At 41.9% G+C, this 20,615-nt stretch overlaps 1 protein-coding gene across 5 annotated transcripts in view; it reads right to left on the reverse strand.

Moving 5' to 3' along the window:
- Positions 1 to 3,741: 3,741 nt before the first annotated feature.
- ubr5 (ubiquitin protein ligase E3 component n-recognin 5) overlaps positions 3,742 to 20,615 on the reverse strand; it is a 30,710-nt gene continuing 13,836 nt past the window's right edge. For 2 of the 5 annotated variants that reach the window (XM_056761861.1, XM_056761859.1), the window contains exons 17-58: positions 20,451 to 20,594; positions 20,245 to 20,356; positions 20,010 to 20,164; positions 19,678 to 19,875; positions 19,350 to 19,560; positions 19,101 to 19,227; positions 18,781 to 18,932; positions 18,601 to 18,696; positions 18,121 to 18,244; positions 17,929 to 18,026; positions 17,671 to 17,825; positions 17,074 to 17,165; positions 16,847 to 16,993; positions 16,560 to 16,678; positions 16,260 to 16,386; positions 16,047 to 16,176; positions 15,656 to 15,816; positions 15,316 to 15,552; positions 15,114 to 15,237; positions 14,550 to 14,661; positions 14,211 to 14,342; positions 13,162 to 13,419; positions 12,787 to 13,055; positions 12,502 to 12,713; positions 12,152 to 12,385; positions 11,913 to 11,986; positions 9,152 to 9,324; positions 8,950 to 9,063; positions 8,510 to 8,727; positions 8,305 to 8,425; positions 7,885 to 8,230; positions 7,658 to 7,745; positions 6,848 to 6,992; positions 6,630 to 6,760; positions 6,400 to 6,460; positions 5,893 to 6,071; positions 5,719 to 5,803; positions 5,430 to 5,585; positions 5,232 to 5,345; positions 5,005 to 5,149; positions 4,521 to 4,606; positions 3,742 to 4,432 (exon numbers count right to left, since the gene is read on the reverse strand). In XM_056761861.1, the coding sequence (XP_056617839.1) occupies positions 4,220 to 4,432; positions 4,521 to 4,606; positions 5,005 to 5,149; positions 5,232 to 5,345; positions 5,430 to 5,585; positions 5,719 to 5,803; positions 5,893 to 6,071; positions 6,400 to 6,460; positions 6,630 to 6,760; positions 6,848 to 6,992; positions 7,658 to 7,745; positions 7,885 to 8,230; positions 8,305 to 8,425; positions 8,510 to 8,727; positions 8,950 to 9,063; positions 9,152 to 9,324; positions 11,913 to 11,986; positions 12,152 to 12,385; positions 12,502 to 12,713; positions 12,787 to 13,055; positions 13,162 to 13,419; positions 14,211 to 14,342; positions 14,550 to 14,661; positions 15,114 to 15,237; positions 15,316 to 15,552; positions 15,656 to 15,816; positions 16,047 to 16,176; positions 16,260 to 16,386; positions 16,560 to 16,678; positions 16,847 to 16,993; positions 17,074 to 17,165; positions 17,671 to 17,825; positions 17,929 to 18,026; positions 18,121 to 18,244; positions 18,601 to 18,696; positions 18,781 to 18,932; positions 19,101 to 19,227; positions 19,350 to 19,560; positions 19,678 to 19,875; positions 20,010 to 20,164; positions 20,245 to 20,356; positions 20,451 to 20,594 (6,375 nt within the window). In that variant the 3' untranslated portion in view covers positions 3,742 to 4,219. Of the gene's footprint in view, positions 4,433 to 4,520; positions 4,607 to 5,004; positions 5,150 to 5,231; positions 5,346 to 5,429; positions 5,586 to 5,718; positions 5,804 to 5,892; positions 6,072 to 6,399; positions 6,461 to 6,629; positions 6,761 to 6,847; positions 6,993 to 7,657; positions 7,746 to 7,884; positions 8,231 to 8,304; positions 8,426 to 8,509; positions 8,728 to 8,949; positions 9,064 to 9,151; positions 9,367 to 11,912; positions 11,987 to 12,151; positions 12,386 to 12,501; positions 12,714 to 12,786; positions 13,056 to 13,161; positions 13,420 to 14,210; positions 14,343 to 14,549; positions 14,662 to 15,113; positions 15,238 to 15,315; positions 15,553 to 15,655; positions 15,817 to 16,046; positions 16,177 to 16,259; positions 16,387 to 16,559; positions 16,679 to 16,846; positions 16,994 to 17,073; positions 17,166 to 17,670; positions 17,826 to 17,928; positions 18,027 to 18,120; positions 18,245 to 18,600; positions 18,697 to 18,780; positions 18,933 to 19,100; positions 19,228 to 19,349; positions 19,561 to 19,677; positions 19,876 to 20,009; positions 20,165 to 20,244; positions 20,357 to 20,450; positions 20,595 to 20,615 lie in introns of all 5 variants that reach the window. The other 3 variants (XM_056761858.1, XM_056761856.1, XM_056761857.1) reach the window with 2 other exon arrangements.

The following is a 20,615-nucleotide window of genomic DNA, read 5'->3' on the forward strand; positions in this document are numbered from 1 at the left end:
ATAAGAATTTATATACACAATATATCGTCCTAGCCCTTATTTTCTCAATGAATTATGGTTAGATGCTGCCACATCCGAAAGCAAGAGGGTGCTCTCACGCAAAAACTCCAATAATGGGCCACAGAAGAAGAACCCTTTACACATGTAGTTCAAGGAAATGCCAACGATCATATATTCTATGGCTGCTCTCCGACCGTTTCAGGTATTTTCATGATCGTAGAGAATATATATAATGATGTCTGACGAGTGTTGCTTTTTCAAATGCACGTTATAAGAGACTCAATCAAGTAGTGATATTAGATCGAGCACAGCAGTACTTCCTACTGATCAATAAGCCATAGTTCACGGAATAGATGAGCATAAAACACAGAATCAAAGCCTTTGCGATTTCAGAATGGCATTAGTCACGTATAATCAGTGTCATAACTTATTCAAAATGATGATGAATATTGAGTTGAAGTTACCTGTCTCGGTCACGTCTGGACGCAGCTCTGGGTCCTCCACTTCTCCTCTCACGCTCACGATCTCGGTTCCTCAACCGCTGCATGAGATCTAAACACAGAAACCACCATTCACATTTTTTTCTCTTTACACATAAGAAGCCTACCACCTGGTGAAGGTATTGTAGGCAAGTATAAAATGACATATTTGGGGGTCAAGTTTTTCCAAATGCAAAATACAGTCTCTCAAAGTATTTAATTTCAAATTACATTTGGCTATTTTGTTAAGGAAAACGTGGATTTTATATAAATTCCAAAGTACTCAAATGTAATTAAATACGTATTTCAAATACATGTAATTAAAATACTGCCCATCTCTGGACTGTCCGATGGCCAGGCATTTTAAACCCTCCCCTCCAAGCAAAACTTACAATAAACCAATCAAAAAGGTCACGGCAAAACAAGGCCCCGCCCTACATTCTTTCTTATTTCAGAGGCTGTTCAATTTAATTCAAGTTTATTTATATAGCGCTGTTCACAATGTGCATTGTTCCAAAGCAGCTTTATAGGAGCAAACAGGAAAAACAGAAAAACACAGAAAGGTAAAACACAGCACAGTGCATTGTGTTTATAGAACAAGCAAGATCCTTCTAATAAATAATATCTATTTAATAAATAAATAAATGCAGTCTCGCGGTGAGTATGCCAACACTGCCCTGCTGTGGCGAGGAACCCAAACTCCAATGATTGATTAATGGAGAAAAACAATCTGTTTCAGATTAAAGGCTGTTTCACTGGGATACACGTCACGATACAGGAAAGAAGTCAATCACAACTTCCGCTTTATGGTGACTTTAAAGTTCAAAACACCAATCCTGTCAAGTATTAAATAATAATATTATGTAATGAAAATAATAAACAATACAATGATAATGGTGTTTTATTTCACTTTTTTAAACTTTTCTATTTATTTAAAACATTAGTCAATAACACGTGTATCACATCACATAAAAATATAGTATACTTTAGTATTTACTATTTTAAATTGTAGTATATTACAGCTGTCGAATAACATATACTACAATATTCTTTAGTATCTAGCTATATTAAATTCATACACTTTTAAAGTGTTAAATATTAAAGTATACTTCATAATTTATGAAGTAAAAAACGGTACCGTAACTAGGAAATTTACAACAGTTTGTTATAATAAAATACTGGAGTGTGATATTTTTTAATGTGTAGAGTGAAGTAAAGTAGTTTAAAAGAAATTGTAACTTGTAGTGTACTTTACTACTTTTTCAGATGGGTAGCTAAACTATAATTTAACTACTTTTATAAATGAGTAGTTTGTAACTTATCTCACAACAACTTCAAAGTATCTTCTCCGTTTCACAGCTCTACAGTCATGATGATGGCGGGAGAACTCTGTGAGAACTCTTTTCTCTTTCTGGGTCAACACGGTCTGTACATATAACAGCTGGTCCAATCACATGAACTAATAACATTGTTTTAATCTGATAACAGACATATAACTTCATATGAACATAAACATTGTCTTTATCTTAGTGTTCAACAGCACAATGATGATAAACGCTCCTCGTTTATACACCTGCTTGTCTCCGCTTCGCTACGAGCGCCTGAAATTGAATAATCTCGACGTCATGCGCTTTTTTTCCTATTGTCCAATCGAATGAAAGTAGAGGCGGGACTTACGATGTGATAACGGAACTTTACAAGTAGTCCCCGCTGCAGACTTATGGAACGCCAGGAGGGTCAAAAACGTGCGTATTTTAACGCCTTAACAACGCGTAGAGTACGCGTTCTTTGCGCGTAGAGAACGCGTTGTTTGCGCGTAGAGTACGCGTTGTTTGCGCGTAGAGTACGCGTCGATTTTTCACGCGTAGACTACGCGTACTCTACGCGTAAACAACGCGTACTTTACGCGCAAACAACGCGTACTCTACGCGTTGTTAAGGCGTTAAAATACGCACGTTTTTGACCCTCCTGGCGTTCCATACAGACTCGACGTCACGCATTTATAAGTGCGCAACGTGAAGAAGAAAAGAGCTCTTAAACAAAAAAATATCAGATCTTTTACATTTTTAAAACGTTTTTATTATTAGTATTAGTTTAGCTGTGCATTTACAACCTGAGTACTGCTGCTTTACATCAACTGCACTTTTATTTCTAATTTATTTTTCCATTGTTCTTCTCTTTTTCTCACATTTTTAATCAATGTTATTGCTGTTTTATTCTTTCTTTAAATCTAATTTGTGATCTTAAATATTTTTCATTTTAAAGATACGTCTTATTTCTCTATTTCTCAATCATTTTATGTAAATCGCTTTGAATTGCCCTTGTGTATTAAATGTGCTTTATAAATAAACTTGCTTTGCATTAAAAGGAGCACTTACTCTATTAACGAATTGTTCAAGACAACTCGGATTTCGGGAATTCCCGACCTCAAACCCAGAAGTAAACGTTTTACAGCACGAAATGACATGAATAAAGTCTTCTTGTAAACTTTTTTTAACACATTAAAATCAAATCGTTTTGGCTATCTTTAATATGCCCCGACGCCGCGTGATTGACAGGAATGCATTGATCTCCGACATAATATCCGGGGTCTGAGTTTACACATTCATGACATAAAAATCTGTGAAAACGTCACATTGTAAGGTAAACAGGACACACATGCGCAGTAACGAATGCTTGACCACATCACGTTAAGGCGCATGCGCGCAAAAGCATGCATGACGTCAACGCGCTACAGGCTGCAGCAAGAGGTATCTCAAACTTTAAAGTTGCTTGACACGTCCGGAGACAGCAATGAAGGAGAAACGTGTTGCCTGACGCGGGTTAACAGAGAAAATTCCTTTTTAAAGTTTCTGATAATATGATAATACAACTTGGCAGCAACTACAGCAACTATAATCCTTGACTGACAGCCAGGACAGAAGTTTCGGTGGTTACCTAGCAACATTCGATCGTTTTGTCTGATCGGCACCTAAATGCAGCCTCCATTCTCCTGTTTCTGTGTCCTTGCAAAATAAGCAGAGTCTGAAGAAACCAGTTGGGAAAATATCTTAAATTAAGAGCCAAGAAATCCCCTTTAACATGCACTGATTGCCTGTGCATTATAAAGATAAAGGCTGTAAAACTATTTTGTTTACTCTTAGTGAATGTAATGAGATTTTACTGCTGTATATATCATTTAAATCTTTGCTTATAAAATAGTGCTTATACACACATTCACTTTACTTGTAAACTAGGTGTAAAAGAGAGAAGCAGCGTGACACTAGTTTGCATCCAAGTTTATTTTGAAATTCCCCACTCCCTCTATACAAGAAAAAATGACTTTCCACAAAGGCAGCAGTGAACTCTCAATGATAGTAAGTTTATGTTTAGGGCAGGAAAAATAAAATAATCACAGTGTAACCTTTTCTTTTTCTTTAAATACTCCTCGCTGTCGTCTTTGGCTGGGGTTTGGCGGACCGTTTACCGTCGAGCCAAATTCATGGGAAGTTACAGTTCAAACCAATGAAGCTGCAGGGCTTCAACTTAACAAAAGCAATGCAGGAATGTTGTTATGTTCCGATAACAGAAATAAAAAAGAAAGAATAAGAACAAGGCGTCTACGTTTGCAACGCAGATCAAACAAATGACTGCCGGGGACGAGACAGCGCTTTTTAATTTGATAAAACTGTATAGACAAAAAATAAATCTACAAAATGGAACTAGTAATATTACACAACGATGAAACATGTTTCGTTCAACTACACAAAACCGAAGTTCTTGGTCTTGATGGCGAGTAAAAGTTTCTGTTTGAGAATCTGTTTGGAAGAGTAGAGTGGCACGTAAAGGCGGGAGATGCAGGTGTTGGCGGTGGGCAGGTGCTGGTCGTCCGGCGGGCGGATGGTGATGGAGGGCATGGGCTGGAATCCCTCTTCACTGGCAGGAAGAGACGGGCTGGAGGTCCAGAAGTACACCTGCACGTGCACAAACACAAGTTAAAAATCTGCCCTTCAGCTCCTTACATGAAATCATTCTGAGCGATGAAGAAGATAAAGCGCCTACCAGGTCCTGCCTCTCGGTCATGTTCATCTTCTCAACGATGGACCAAAACCAGCGTTTGAACTGCAGCAGCTTCTCAGCATTCTCCCCTGCAGGTGCCAAATTAAAACCAAAATCACTTTGATGCAACAGTCCAGCTGCAAATACCTTTAAATGAACTACATTACTTGTGATGAATCACAAATACTTAATACATATTTGGTAACAAACTAAAATAACTTCAGATCATATGTTAGGGTCATATTATAAACATTAAAGGACTGATGAACATTTTACTCTTAATTTAATAGAGGATCTTCTGCATGGCTAAACAACATAGAAACCATACTAATTATTTAAAGACAAAAAAATCTATAAAAATCTTATTTATATTTTAATGAAAAACTGATAACTAATCGATGCTGAATCGAATCAAAACCACATAAATAAGTATCGAATCAAAAATATAGTCACAAAACCCAGCCCTAGTGTAAAGTGAAGCGTGTACCGGACTCGTCATTGAAGGAGGTGAAGCTGATGAGCATCTGCACATTGACTTCTCCACAGCCGTTGACCAGCAGTCTGAAGTCCTCTGCCGTCAGGTCTTCTAGAGCATTCTTCGGAAGCACATCCAGAAGACCTTTCCTCATGGCCTGCAAAATAACACTTTCCTTAACACCTCCACATATGAATGATCTCTCGCAAACACGCGGACATCACACTCCGAACACTTACATGCAGAGGCTGTTCAGCCACCACCAGCATCCGGTGCTCAGCGTATCTCCTCACATACTCGTACACATTCAGAGGGGTCACGGGCATGTTGACCCCGCCGGCCAGCAGCTCCACCTGTAGATACACAACAAAACATTTAGCAACACAAACACATCCGCTCGCTCGAGCTCATCTTGCTGTAACAAAAGCAGGCGTCACCTGTCCGGATCCTTCTTCTTTGCAGAGATCGATAGCGAACGCGAGATCCATGGCAGCAAACACGGCCTCGGCCTCTTCAGTCAGTGAGTGACGGATCAGCTGCCTCAAGCTCTCGTACATCACAGGGTCAAAGAACGCAAAGTCATGCCAGTTCACCTGCAGCGCGAGAGAACAGACATGCTCGGAACACACACTCATCAACAATCCGCATGACCTCAGATCGGCTCTTCTCCTGTAAACCGAGGACAGACATGTTATATTTGCAGAAGTATATGAGACGGGTATTCACCTTTCTGCCCAGCAGCACTTTAATGACGTGTCTGTTCAGAGTGATGGGGCAAAGTTCATTCTGTAACAGACATAAGCCGAGTATTCTGCAGACACAGACGAGAAAAATCAGGGTTTTTTTGTCGGAACATGACACTGGGGGTTTAATGTCACATGAACTTTACGTGTGCCGTACCTGCCGATGTTCCTGAAGCAGTTGAGCCGAGCCTCTGTGTTCTTGCCTGGACGAGGCGAGTAGAAGCCCCTCTTGCCAGGCTGATAGAACAGAGGAGCATTATCATCTCCATCGTCAGGGTCATCCAGCTCCATATCCACCACACTCCGGGTAGAACCGTGCCTCTTTCTGTTCTCCTGCTGGTGGAATATCAAAATGACATGTTAAAACCCCCATGCAAGCCTTATGGAGATGTAATGGCGGATTTCCACCGCAGGAAATCCAACAGGAATTGGTAACGATGACCCGCAATGAAAAGGTTTACTTAAAAATACAGAGTCGGTTATACAAGCTGGGCATTTTTGTACAAAAAAATGACGAGTGTCTGTTTCATTATGTGACGTTATAATTGTTCGGACCAGCGGTGGGATTAAAGGCATTATAAATAAACGGCTTTACTAACGACGTAACTATAACTAAAGTTACATCATTTTAAAAGTAACGTGCCCAACACCGTTCAGGACATACCTGTGCTTTCTCAGGAGCGTCGAGGAGGCCGAGGTCCAGAATACTGTCAGCACCATTTTCCCTACGAGAGAGGAGTGACATGAACGTATAAGTGAGAGAGAGTGGAAAGGTGTGTGATAGTGAACGAGAATGTGAGCGAGAGGGTGTTGAGACTGATAAAGTTAAATTATTGTTTCTACTTCAACTATAAGAATTTAAAGAAAAGAAAAAGTAGGTGTCACAGGTTTTACCTTCCATGTGTGATGAGCAGCTCCATGGCCTCTTCTACACGAGCCCGCAGCGAGTCCTCACTGGCCAGAAGCAGAAGCAGCTGAGCGGGAGAAAGTTCCAGCAGCATTCCAGTGATTTTACTGGCAAACGCCTGTGGAGTAGAACACAGTAAGACTCTCTGAGGCTTTACACACAAAATCACCTGTGTGACATTTCATGTGAGTGCAGTGTTGTGTACCGGCTGCATGGCGTGCACTCTGGGGTACAGTCTCTCTCCCAGAGCTTGTCTGTGGGCCGGCAGGGGTTCAGGCTCATCGCTGGGGTTTCCTTCAGAGGCGGGTCTGAACGGTCGTGTGTCGATTGACAGCTGCCTCCTTGAATCCCTGAAGGCAAAAAAACAGCTAAATCAGCTAAAAGAACAGTCAGAGTGATAGAGCTGAAAGAAAATTAAATTATATAATTCAGTTTGTATCATGATAATCAAAATGTAAGTAAAAGCACATTTATGAATAAATCCACATAATTCAGCTGTAAAACAAGTAGAGGTCTGAAGAGGAAACTTGAAATGATGACTTAAACTTAGCATAAGAATTTATATACACAATATATCGTCCTAGCCCTTATTTTCTCAATGAATTATGGTTAGATGCTGCCACATCCGAAAGCAAGAGGGTGCTCTCACGCAAAAACTCCAATAATGGGCCACAGAAGAAGAACCCTTTACACATGTAGTTCAAGGAAATGCCAACGATCATATATTCTATGGCTGCTCTCCGACCGTTTCAGGTATTTTCATGATCGTAGAGAATATATATAATGATGTCTGACGAGTGTTGCTTTTTCAAATGCACGTTATAAGAGACTCAATCAAGTAGTGATATTAGATCGAGCACAGCAGTACTTCCTACTGATCAATAAGCCATAGTTCACGGAATAGATGAGCATAAAACACAGAATCAAAGCCTTTGCGATTTCAGAATGGCATTAGTCACGTATAATCAGTGTCATAACTTATTCAAAATGATGATGAATATTGAGTTGAAGTTACCTGTCTCGGTCACGTCTGGACGCAGCTCTGAGTCCTCCACTTCTCCTCTCACGCTCACGATCTCGGTTCCTCAACCGCTGCATGAGATCTAAACACAGAAACCACCATTCACATTTTTTTCTCTTTACACATAAGAAGAATCGGGCATCTTCGAAAAACTATTTATAAACAAAGTGTTATGTTAAATGGTACATTAAACGGTAAAAACAGGATAAGCAGATACGTACTGCTGGCCTGCATTCCCTTGCTGACACTCTGCACACAGTCCAGGTTTGGCAGCTTGTCGTTGGACAGGAAGGCCTGCGCTATAGCCGTGTAAAAACTGCGTGCCACACCACTGCCCTCTCCCGGCTCATCCTTGAACGTCACTTTGACGCGGTGTACAGCCATGGGTGTGGTGGTGCAGCGGCGGCCAAAGTGAGCGTTCAGCTGTCTCATGGTCTGCTGGATGAGCTGCTCTCGGTCCCGGTCAACCTCCAGCGCCAGATCACGTGACTGCAGGTTCCGCAGCTTCTCCATCTCTCTTCTGAACTTGGACTCCTTCACCTCAAAGCCTCCCAGTTCAGTCAGAATCTGCAAAGAGTTCACTGACATTACTCAAACCAAACGTTTTGTTGGTGGAAAAAAAGAACATGGGCTGTACTTACCGATCCTGGTTCAGCTCCCACATCCTCCATAAAGACGCGGCCGAACAGCTCCAGGGACAGACGCCAACGGCCCAGCAGCATGTCATGAGAGATCACCATCCCCATAAAACTGCAATGAGGACTGCAGGAAACAAACCAGACGTCACTTTCGAAACCCACAGATTCACTCAAAGACCCATATTAAATGAATAAGTGTCGATCTTACATAAAGGTGGGCAGGGGTGGGCCGTCGCTCTCTGTCAGGCCAATCTCTGCCAGAAGGCTGCTCTTTAACTGCGCAGCCAGGTCATGAGGAGAGGGGCCTGGCTTAGATGTATCCATGTCTTGCCCTGCGCTGGTCTGCTCGTCCACGACCCTCTGTCGAGACTCCATGCTCATCACGTTCTTCATGTTTGCAGAATATGACATCTTTGTGGGCAGAATCTGGGATGAGAATTACCCATAATACTTTTGGTTTTGATGTCTCAATACTAACTCAAGAACATCATTCTATTACACAAAATCTCTATTGTACAGTTTGGGTCTTTTCAACTGGAGGCATTGGTATAACAACAAGACGATACTATAAAAATATGACAAAAATGGACACAATATAGTGAGAAAGAATCAAAACACACACACACACACGCCTAAGCCATGTTTTACCTGCAGGCAGTTCATGTCCACTGTCAGATCTGTCAGACCTTTACTGGCCATGTATGAGGATGAATAGAGACCTTGACTCGGCCGTCCAAACAGATCCTCCTTTCTAGCATTGGGCTGCGAGAAGACAAGCGGATTGGTTTAATGACATCACAAACAGAGGACAAGAAAGCACAAGAGTTCATGTACAGAGGAGGTCACTGACCTGCAGGAGATGAGGCTGGTCAGCCAGAGGAATTGCTTCGGCAAGGGGAACTTCAAATGGGTTAGGAGGGATGCATCCCAGGAAGGTCATAGAGTCCGAGCGACGGAAGAAAGGATGGTGCTGTCCAGTCTCGGCAGGAACCACCTCCTCATCCTTATCCTGCAGAGTGGAGCCTGTGGAGCAGGGCTGTGCGTTAGCCGTTTTTGCACATAGCACTGGTGATATAGAGGTTTAAAGTTTTGTAGCACAGGCCAAACAGTTGTGGCAAAAGTTTAAAACATCTGTAGTCATCTTTGAAGTGCAGGTCATCACATAAATAGACAGGGAACTGACAAAGGACATTAATGATACATACAGATTAGGGTAAAAAAAATCCAATTTCCTTTTCGAAATGTCTGTGTTCTATTTTTCACTTTTGACATATATTTATAACAACATAGAAATACTATATAATACTATACCTTAGTATTTACTGCATTAAACTGCTGTCAAATTTCTTTGTACTATGTATTTTTAATCTTACTAGATTAGTGTGTATAGGTTATCAATTTACCACAAGTAAATTATTTTTTTCATATGGTTCAAATTAACCAGACTTTTATTTTGGCGGGGTGTCACCAAATGTACACGGGGTGTTCGCACAGAGGAGAGTCATAGGAACACAATTAAACAATGAGCTTTGATTTGATCAACTGTTTTCATTCATTTCTGTCCAACAGACAGCTGTCGAGAAGGGTCTGTCTGCAGGCCAGATGTACTGTCAGCCGCGCATGCGCACTCCGACACATGCACTGTCAGACACTTGTGTGAAATAAATGCACCTACAGGCCAATTGTAATGCAATATTAAGTCGAAGTAAAAGTATTGTTTTAACTATATTCAATTTGAACAAGATTAAGTCGAATTACAACTGTTATTATGAATTATTTGACAAATGTAATCGAAAACGTTCTTTAACATTTTCAGACGAATGTTATAAGTATATTGATTTCATTCATACAGTATTAGATAGATGTAAAAGTATTGCTTTAATATATAAGATAATGTTTTCAAAAACGAATTTATAATCAATGATACCAGATATATCGCATCATATCGCGTGATACTTGGGTAACGATACCTGTTGTTCATACAGTAATTTAGTGAAGAACTAACGTTATCTAAATTACTTTTGTAGCGTTGTTCTGAAAACTTACTGGAAAGTTTGTAGGTGACCTGCACTATACAATATTTTTTTAGACAATGTGTAACTCAACATCATTTAATATGATGTTGAAGTCTATAAAATATAGGGATGTAACGATTAACTCGGCTCACGATGCGATTTATTCACGGTTTATTTTTACAAAATGAACAACTTCCCTTGTATTATTTCTTAAATGTTTCACACTTCTTTGTATGATAAATTATGTTTTATTTCAAACAAAAAAAACTGTTATCAGAGATTATAAGTGTCCAGAGTATCTGTAAACAGACCCCCATTTGAGACACATGTTGTAGATATTGATGTATGCGGAAAGGTTGTTCTTACGCCAAAACTTGAGTATATGTATGTTTGTTTGTATGTAAATAATGATATGATAAATACATTTAGAGATAGATATGGAGAGAGTAAATATTCAGATTATTTGTATATTCAATAACCTTGTGCATACAGTACATAAGCTTGTACAGCCTTATATTTCTGAACAGCAATTATTATATACGTATTTATTTTTTGCAATTTTGACAGGGACATTGCACATAGGATAACACCCCGAGTAGGATAACAATGGACTGAAAAAACGGGCCTTGATTTGCAGGTTGGCTATCTATCCATCCATATTTCCGTCTGTCTATTCAAATCTACATATCTATCTATCTATCTATCTATCTATCTACCTACCTACCTACCTACCTATCTAAATCGTATCGTACCGTCCATTTATCTATCCCATCCATCAATCTCTTTAAGTAATATGTATATATCTTTCTATGAAATTTTGCTTATTCCCTCCTTTCATTATATTTAAGGGTCCTCAGTACAATCATATGGCAACGACTGTGGTGTGTTTATGTTGATGATAAGATGTACATTATGTTTGTAGTTAATATAATATTGTTTTTCCATATATTTCATTTATAGTCTGCATTGTACATTGTGCTGGAAGCCCCATTTGACTACACAATTGTAAGTATTAGTACAGTTTTCAATAACTGGGACTTTTTTTGGACAAAGGGCATTGACTATTATGTTTTGAGCAGCAGGACATGGTAGAGCTGAGGAAATGGTGGTGCGTCATGTTAATGGAGAACTTTGGACTGGACCGGAATAGTACAAGAATAATCCGGAATATGTGTACAAGAAAAGGTTTTATTTAGTAATGTATTTTCCCACAATAATCAAACATTATCAGTGTAGATGTTCATTAATAATTTCAGCTAAAATTATAATAAATACCTGGCCTTGACCCGAAACACCAGTTTTCATGGTACTCTTAAAAAGCAGTAACCTTCACATTTTATTAATAGAATCTTACAGTTCACCTTGTGAAATACGTTTTTATTTTGATACGGTTGTCACAGGAAGTTCTTTTTAAGTCGTTTTCACAGAATTTTTGACCTACACGTGCGCGGCTGAGAGTGCATGTGATGAGTGCGCCTGCATGGCTGAGAGTGCATGTGTCTGACAGTGCATCTCGTCTGCAGACAGATGCTATTGCAGCTGTCTGACAACCTGAACATCACTAACACGAGCAGAAAACATGTTTCAGAAACTCACTCTGATTGGTGTCCTCATCGTTTTCGTGCTCAGAGTCTTCATTATCCAAGCCGAGTTCCAGCAGCTCACGATTCCTAAAGAATCAGACAACAAAAAAAATATCCTCACACCTCCAGCAACATGACACAATAGTAATGAGTCACAATATTTCTGGCAGGATATATTCCCTTTCTGAAATATCTGAAACACTTTGTGGGTCATTAACTGACGAGCGTCTGTGAACATTCCGGGCACATTACCTCTTCCTGTCTATCTGTGTGGTGTCGAGTGTGGTCTGTAGATTCATGGCTTTGATCCAGTATATGAGGGCCTGAAAGACGTAAGCTACGTGTTTGAGCGAGCACACATCCAGCACAGGGAGAACATCCGAGTGCTCATCATTATGCGAACGCATGAGAGAAAGAGCGTAGTTCAAGAAGTCTCCACGCGCTGACATCATACCCTGACGAGCAGTCAAAAGAGTCGCAGCACGTCTGGAACACAGGATGCCAGATTATTACACATCATCTTTATGAAGATGCAGAGTTAGCGAAGTTGTTTTATTTTTGTGAATTTGTAAAAGTTCTAATGTGCTAACACTACTCCTTACCGTCGACCCTCAAGGGTGCGGAGACTGGCTTCTTCACGTGCAGTCATGCGTTCTCTGCGGCCGGTGTTCTGGGAAGCGTGCAGTGGATGACTGGGGTGACCAGGATCCCCAGCGGAGGACAGCGCAGAGCCGTACCGCAGCTGAGCTTCTGTGGAATCCATAATAGACACCATCCAGTTCCAGGTGGGGATTAACTTGTCCTCCACAAAGGTCTGAAAAGCCACAAAGGTTTTATAGTGACCAGTTTCTACAAATTTTAAGAGTGTTTAAAGAGCGACACCTCACCTGCAGGTTGACTGCGTCCTGATAGGTCAGTTTGACAGCGGCGGGGTACTGGGAGTAGACCAGATGGTTGTATTTGGGTATGAGACTCATGAGGTCAGAGATCTGACGGACAACGATGCTATACGCTCGGGCCAGGCTGCTGGCAGATGTCAGGTAGCTGCTGGAGTTACTGGCCTCCAGGGCTGCGGCTGCAGCGGCAGCGCTGGTGCTGATCGCGCTGCTCCGTCTCAGGTTGGACGGGTCAATGTAGATAAGCCCTGTGGAGCTCGCTGGAGGATGTTAAGAGAACACGTTAGATAACATCAAATTGACTGGATTATCATCTGAAAAACCAACAAATAATTTATGAGGAAGAGGAGATGTGTTGACACCAACCAGCAGGTGTGGAAGAGCTGGACGGGGCTCCACCAGCAGAACGCTGACTGGGTGTGGTGCGGACAGCCCACTGCATGGACCGAGGTGCCTGTGCCGCACTGTTAGCGTGAGCTGAGCCTGTGGTTCTTTCCAAAGGCTCGTCCAGCAGGAACGTCTCCTGGTCCACATCGTCACTCTGACTGCTACTGCTGTCTGAATCACTTGACTCATTCGACTGAGAATCATCTTCTGAGAAGAACGCAGGAACACTACTGGCACCTTCAGAGAAAAGATGGACACAAAACAGATGTCTCACACAACAGATCTCTTTTCAGTGGTAATGTGCTAAAAACTAAAACAAGACGGGACGTGAAGGAGGCAGTTTTTGACCACCGCGGTGGTTGGGAAATACATATTATTTATCTAATGAATATTTATATTATTATTTTTGCAATCACATGACAAGTGAAAGAGATATAGCTTTAAATACTTTCTGAAATATAATATCTGAAATAAATGAGGATAAAACAAATCCATCAGTAAAATTGTTCACTACTTCATATAAAAAATTTAAATAAACATCCATGAATAGTGAACTTAATTAATATAAGAAAGTTAAATAAAAAAAAAAAGCTCTTGTTGCAGTGAGAACATCAGTCAGTCGCGAATTAATCCGTACAGTCCTTAAAAAATTATATTCAGATTGCCATAAAAATTAAAATATTTCAAACATAAAAAATTTCTTTACTTTGTTCATTTCGGAAAAAAGGTGCCAATAATTTCTGTGTTAATATAAAATCTTTTCAAATAAAACCTTTTTATAAATAAAACCACTTTACTAGCGCAGGGGTGCAGTTGTCTTGGCCACCTTCACAGCCCTAAACAAGACATTATAGACACACCCACCTCCAACGAATGAGACAGTATATGAGGACTAAAGAAAAATTCACTATACAAAACTCACCAGACACTTCTACAGATGTCACATGTACCACTTTAAACTAAGGTGTGATGTGCTCAGTATTGTATGTTTTATAATGAAACACTGTATTTGCTGTGATTTTAAGCACCTGCTTCAGATCCAGCTGTTGCAGCTGTCACGACACTCCGACGGCCACTTGCGTTGTCCTGGTTGCTATGGTTACTTTCACTGTCACTCTCAGTCTCAGCAGCAGCCAGTAAATCCAACTCCATGTCGCTCCCTAAAAGATGAGTGATGAATGAGTGATTATCTATTGTTTTTCTGAAAGTGTTTGTGCTGTAGAGGCAAAAGTTACAGACAGCAGCTTTTAAAAATCCATGATTGAAACTGAAGTTATTTTTTTCTGACAGGTTTGATATGATTCCTATCTGTAACAGAGCTTTAAGAAAAGTAGTTCTTGATGGTGTTCTGTAGGCATTCTGCTCACCATCCTCATCATGCTCATCATGGTGGCCTTCAGCCTCTGCATTCTCCTCCCCTGCCTCCTCCTGGTCGTCATGGTGATCCTCCTCACCTGCAACACCCTCCACCACCTCCACCTGAACAGGAAAACAGACAGTTAGACTTGGAGCTAACATTAAACATATTTTATATTGCTTTCTACTTGTAAAATCCATTGCATTTCACATAGCAGGAACAATGACAACATACTGGTATTAGACAAAAAATGATACAATGAAAGCAAATACAAAATAACAAAAAATAAATTCTGCTGTAAAATTATACCTCTGAAACCGGCAACAGATGATCAGAAACTTGACTAAACTAACTGTGGCTACCTTACAAAGTGGTGACCCCGACGTGATATTTCTGATATCTATATTTTTTGGATCCGTCACTGGCCTCCCTACAAAGTGATGAGTCTGACGTGATTTTTTGCAATCAACTCTCAGATGACAACATTTTGGCTAATGAATCAGTCTGTTACTAATGTGTATAGATAAATATAATGTATAGTTCAGATACGAAGTGAATAAAAACAGTATCACACCTCTTCTACGTCAGCAGATACAATATCATCCTGCTCCTCGTCTCGTCCACGGGCCGTCTGTGACTGGCTGCTGCGTCTGGGCTGAGGGTTCCTGATGATGTATGAGGAAACCGACGGACTGGAGCTGAGAGGAAAAAAACACACAGCATGAGTGAGATAAACCGTCAGTGATGAACTCTTCAGTGTATGTCCTGTGACTCACCTGTTCTGATCTGGAGAGGGTCGTGGAGGGAGGGGTTCCACAGAGAAGAGCTCCTCGCTGCCCTGAACTGCATCAATGCTGGTGCTTGCCAGAGTAAAGGGCGCTGTCGGGCGGGCGATGCCCATGCGCACCGGCACGATCAGAGACTCAGCTACATTGCAGAGTTCTTCCACTGCGTACGGCAAGAGAGCCTGGAACACACGCCTGCACTTCCCTATGGGCTGAGGGATGAAGTTGCTGTGGAATAAAAAGATTAGCATGAGAATTACTCCACTTTTTCATTTGAAATGGGAGATTTTCAGGAAATACATCAAAAGGAAGGCAAGTAAACCAGTCATACTTTTTCTTTTTGGAAGAAGCCATCTCCACACTGAGGATCACAAACACTCTGGCCACAGATCGAAGGAACCTGCGTGTGACGTTGATTGCTTCCTCTCGACGGCCAGGAGTGTATTTGTTCTGTAGTTCCTTTACCAGAGTCCCCAATAACGTGTCAATAAACTGGAAAGCAAGAGGTAGGAGTTATTACAGCAATGGCGTTAGCATGACCTATCTTACATCTTGTTTTAGTGTCATTAACATTACTATCACTATAGACCAATTCATCGAATGCGAGGTCCTGGGCTGCACTTAACTACTGGTCTAATGTTGTTGCTTTGAAACGGTCTAATATGACACTATTATAAAGTGTATAGTTGTGGTGAATGGATATGGTGCAGATGATCGCTCACTGTGATGTCAGGTGCACACTTGACAATGAGACAGTGTGTGAAACAGTCCAGTCTGATGGTGCCACTCTGCTGGTTCAGGTACATCTGCTCTTCAGGTAAGAGGTGAGCAATTCTGCTGCTGGCACTCAGACTGAAACAAACATCAAAACATCTGTAAAGCCAAAGTGTTTAAGTCATTGTCTCCAAGCCCAAACAATTATTAAAGGCGCTTACGGGTCTTTGTTTTCCTGAGAGCCGAACATTATCATGGACTTGAGGGCATTCCAGTCCTGTAACACTCGCTCTAGAGCAAGCTGAGCAAACCGAGGAGGCTCCAGGTCGTGATCGGGCATATCAGAGTCTAATAGAGAGACCAAGAGGTTACAGACAACATGACACATACACAAAGCCTGTATATTAGAACATGCACTGATGTGATTCAGTGTTTTCTCACGCCCCATTCACACCACCAATAACAAGATAGTTCTGAATTAAATCATGACTTTAAAGACAAAATTCTAACATCACATTCACCTTCAGCACTGGCGGCCTTGCGGTTCCTGTCCTCTCGGATGCGGGGCGGTCGATACTGGCAATGTTCCACACTCTGCCTAGCAACAGTCTGGACCAGGAACAGCAAGATGTGCTCTCCTCTGTCAGACAAACACAGAGATGAGCAAATTTACAATATTTACAAAACCAAGGTGAAAGAATTGTAATGCATCAGTGAATATAATTAAATTTTTACTAGCAATGAAACAAACTGAGAAAAAGATTTCAAGGTCATAAAAGGCCTGTGGATGTGTTTCTAGGTGATGTACCTGCTGTTAGGTGTGGTAACTAGATTTGTGGTTGTCAGAAGTCTATAGAGGAGATCCAGACGAGCCGCCTTCTGTCCGGCGATGAGCGTCTTACATTTACACTTCTCCCAGCAGTCACAGTATGCCGTGGGAGACGTCCTCTTCAGCCTGGACAACAATCAAAATGAACAGACATTATTACACTGCTTGATGTTAAGGGTTTTAAATGTTGAGGGCCGTCCACTCACTTGCAGTCGTGACCCTTGTGACAAACTCTAGCACATTCAGTGCAGCAGCACAATGACTCCAGCAGGCCACAGGTCCGGCACTCAAAGATGTCCTGTACACAAACAGCAGACCAGTTTAACATTTAAATGACACTGAGGCCACATTCACTGGAAGCCAGAGCTTTTCCTATACATTATTTTTTTCAGGGCGTCGTCTAAAGAAATATCAGCATACATACAAAACTACTGAAACCGACTCAAAATGATGTAGTATACAGGTCAGTATGTGGGACTGTAAGTCTGCCACAGAGATACACTAAAATGGAGAAGACGACTTGGACTTTAACTTTGCATGCTGGGGTGAGGACATCATCGTTTCAGCAAATATACAGATTGGCTGTACACACGAAAACGCAAGGGTGGCGTTTTCAGGTTTATCCACTCTGGGACCCGGTTTCAGAAAATAGTTTCAGGCTATCAAAACGCCAGATCCATCTGGACGAAACGCTGATACAATCTTTATGTATACATACAGCTAACCACGTTTAAGTGTGAATGGCCTCTGAGATTTTAACAACCATTTTAGCTTTGAGTTCACTCCAGGCTGTGAAGATTCACCTGGTTGATGTGTTCAGCACCGGTCCAGGTGAAACTGCAGGTGTCATTACAGCAAAGGACATAAAGAGGAGAGTCGTCCGGGTTGGTGCCTGAAGGACAGATCATTTCCATGAACACAGACACCGTGTCATCTTTCTCTACGAGACCCGATTCTCCTGCACGCAAACACAAATAAATTATGACTGAGAACAGAGCAGATGTGTCATCACAGACATTGTCCTTCAAGAGAAGTGGTTTAGACTACAACCACGTACGTACCTTTGGGTATTTTCTGGGCTGCTTCTAAAACGGTAATGGCTGCCGGATAAGCCCTCCCACTTACTGCCAACATGAACGGAGTCATTCCACGAGCATCCCTGTCGAACAACAGTGAGACAAACATTCAGCAAACAGAGACGTGTGTGTAAAACAAGATTAGATAGCAATGAGAGCAACATAGGTGCCACGTACTTAGCAGAGAGCAGCTCTCTTAAGTGAGGCCGGAGAACGACGCTGTCACACATTAGCTTGAGTATCAGATGAGCGTTGGCCTTCCTGTCTTTAGACTCAACCACTGAAGGTTCAGACGAGGGCCCTTCAGAAGTAAAAACATGACAGATGTTAATGAAAACAAGAAACTTAACCCATCTAAGTGACACAGTAGGACAGTGGTTCTGAACTGGTGCAGAATCCTTTCAAACTACAAATGGTCGGGTTGTGTGACATGATGCTTTTGTCTTAACAAACCATGATCAAATCTACACTTGCGGTGATTTGGTGGCTGAGAAGAGCACAAAACCAATCTTTTCGTTGCATCCTGCTTTATTTCATTATTTCAAGCTCACTTTGTCAACTTTTCTACCAAACACAATTCTGATACTGTCCAATGTAACGGTCCTGAGGCAACCCCAGTTGATAACCACTGCCATCAGAGTCCACTGAGTCACGCACCTGGTATAGTGGAAGTGCTGGGTCCTTGAGTGGTGCCTGTGGAGGCAGTGGTAAGCGAGCCCACTGCAGGGGCCAAGATGAAATCAATGTCACCGTCTATCAAAGAAGATGGTTCTGTAAGACATGCTATAGTACATCTATACAAGTCATGCCAACAACCCGAGCTGCCTGTAAACTCACCGGGATCCATGGGCGGAGGATCCGGCACCCAGCTGGGGGGTGCGATGGGGGGCGAAACCGGGTCTTGGTGGTCGCTGGAGGAGGGTCCTGATTCATGACGACCCAAACCTGCAGCTCTTAAAGAACGCCTCATCATCTCCCTCAAACGCAAGCTACGGATGAAAGATAAAAACAAATGAGAAACAACAACACACACCGGCGACATTAACTAGCATTTAATGTTGTAGATAAACAACAGAACAAAGCAAACCAGTCGCAAGACACTTAACATATTTGTGTACACGCTATCTAAATTAACCGTGTTGTATTTGTGTACTTGCCCTCGACTGCTAGATGATCCAGTGCGGTTGCCGGAGCTGTTGCTGGACACCACCGATATTGCATTAGCAATAGCCTCCACCGCAGACAGCCTCTCAGCGAACGTGTTCCTCTCAGAGCGCTCGGCTTCTGAAACACATCACAGGTTATCTCAGATCAGTTGTTACGAGAGTATGACAGAGAACGCAGAAACAACATGATGACGCTACAGAGCTCCATGGGCTTTTAAAAAACAGTCTCTGCGTGATCACCTTCCTCCTCCTTTGTTTCCTTGTTGCTGACGGGGAAGCAGACAGACACGCAGGCGTGGAGGACGTTGCGGTTGCCGTCGCAGCGGTGACCCAGCAGAGCGTCCAGCGCGTGAGGGCTGGGGTCCAACAGCATGGCCTGCTCCAGACTCATCAGGTACTGCCTGCACGCTTCGTAATCACATCGCAGCACGTGCTGCATCAACGTCTGCTTCTAAAATACAAAGATCAGAGACAATAAACCAAGTGCAGGAAAAATTCATAAAAGTTGCTAGGCATCGCAGGTCCTAACTGCAGTTATGGGTGCGGAGGAATGGGTCTTGTTTCATACCTCTACAGCCATGATGATGATAGCTGCTTTCTTTTTGATGGTGGAGTTACTGGGCAGGTTAGCGAGCGAGTGAACTCCCATGCCCAAACTGGCAATGGGCGGCAGGTCCAGCCAATCAGGGTCTCGTATTCCGCCCATACAGTCTTTAGCCATGGGGTAGATGGTGCCGTTGCCATCCCTCAAAATGATGGGACTCTCCTGATGATAAAGACAGAATAGTTAAAAACTAAAAGGTCTAAGGAAAGTCTTTAGAAAATAACTTAAAATCCCATTAACGTGTTATGTTTTGTTTTCTGTGCAGTCAGAAATGTTTTGCATAAATGAGGTGTTACCTGGCCGGCAGTAAAGATGGCCACGTTGCGCTCGTTCTGTCCAAGGAAGGCCAGATTACTGGTGGGAAAGTGATTTTCCTGCTCAGCTTTGCCAGTTGCCAAGTCAAAGATACAGTACCGTACCCAACTGCCCGTTTTCAACACGGCATGAACTCCTGCACGACAACAACACAATTGTAATAAAGGAGCACAGGAAATGTTTGCAACAAAACAAAGCACTTTTTTTAAAAGTCACCTTTGGAGTCAACATTCACTGCTAAAATTTCAGCTTTTTCTGGAATACAGAGCTTTTTAGGTGTGCGCTGAAAACAGTCTGGAACTTTTGGTGTTCCACCCGTTTTAACAACCTGTTAAAACAACAGAACTGTCAATTATACAAGCAAACTTAATGTGAACAATCGTGTCTGTGTTTTTTTTTTTTAAAGTTAAGTGTGTATGTACCTGCAGCTCATCGATTCGGAGCAGACGACAGTCCTGCAGCAGTGAGGAGGGGTCAGAGTCAGTCGGAGCTGCGCTCTGGCTGCTCACGCTGCTCGACGTCCCTGGAAATTTCACAGCAACATATGCACCATCGACTTTAAGCACCTTGAGGTTAAAAGAGAGAAC

Source organism: Triplophysa dalaica, chromosome 12 (genome assembly GCF_015846415.1).
Source record: "Triplophysa dalaica isolate WHDGS20190420 chromosome 12, ASM1584641v1, whole genome shotgun sequence".
Lineage (NCBI taxonomy): Eukaryota > Metazoa > Chordata > Actinopteri > Cypriniformes > Nemacheilidae > Triplophysa > Triplophysa dalaica.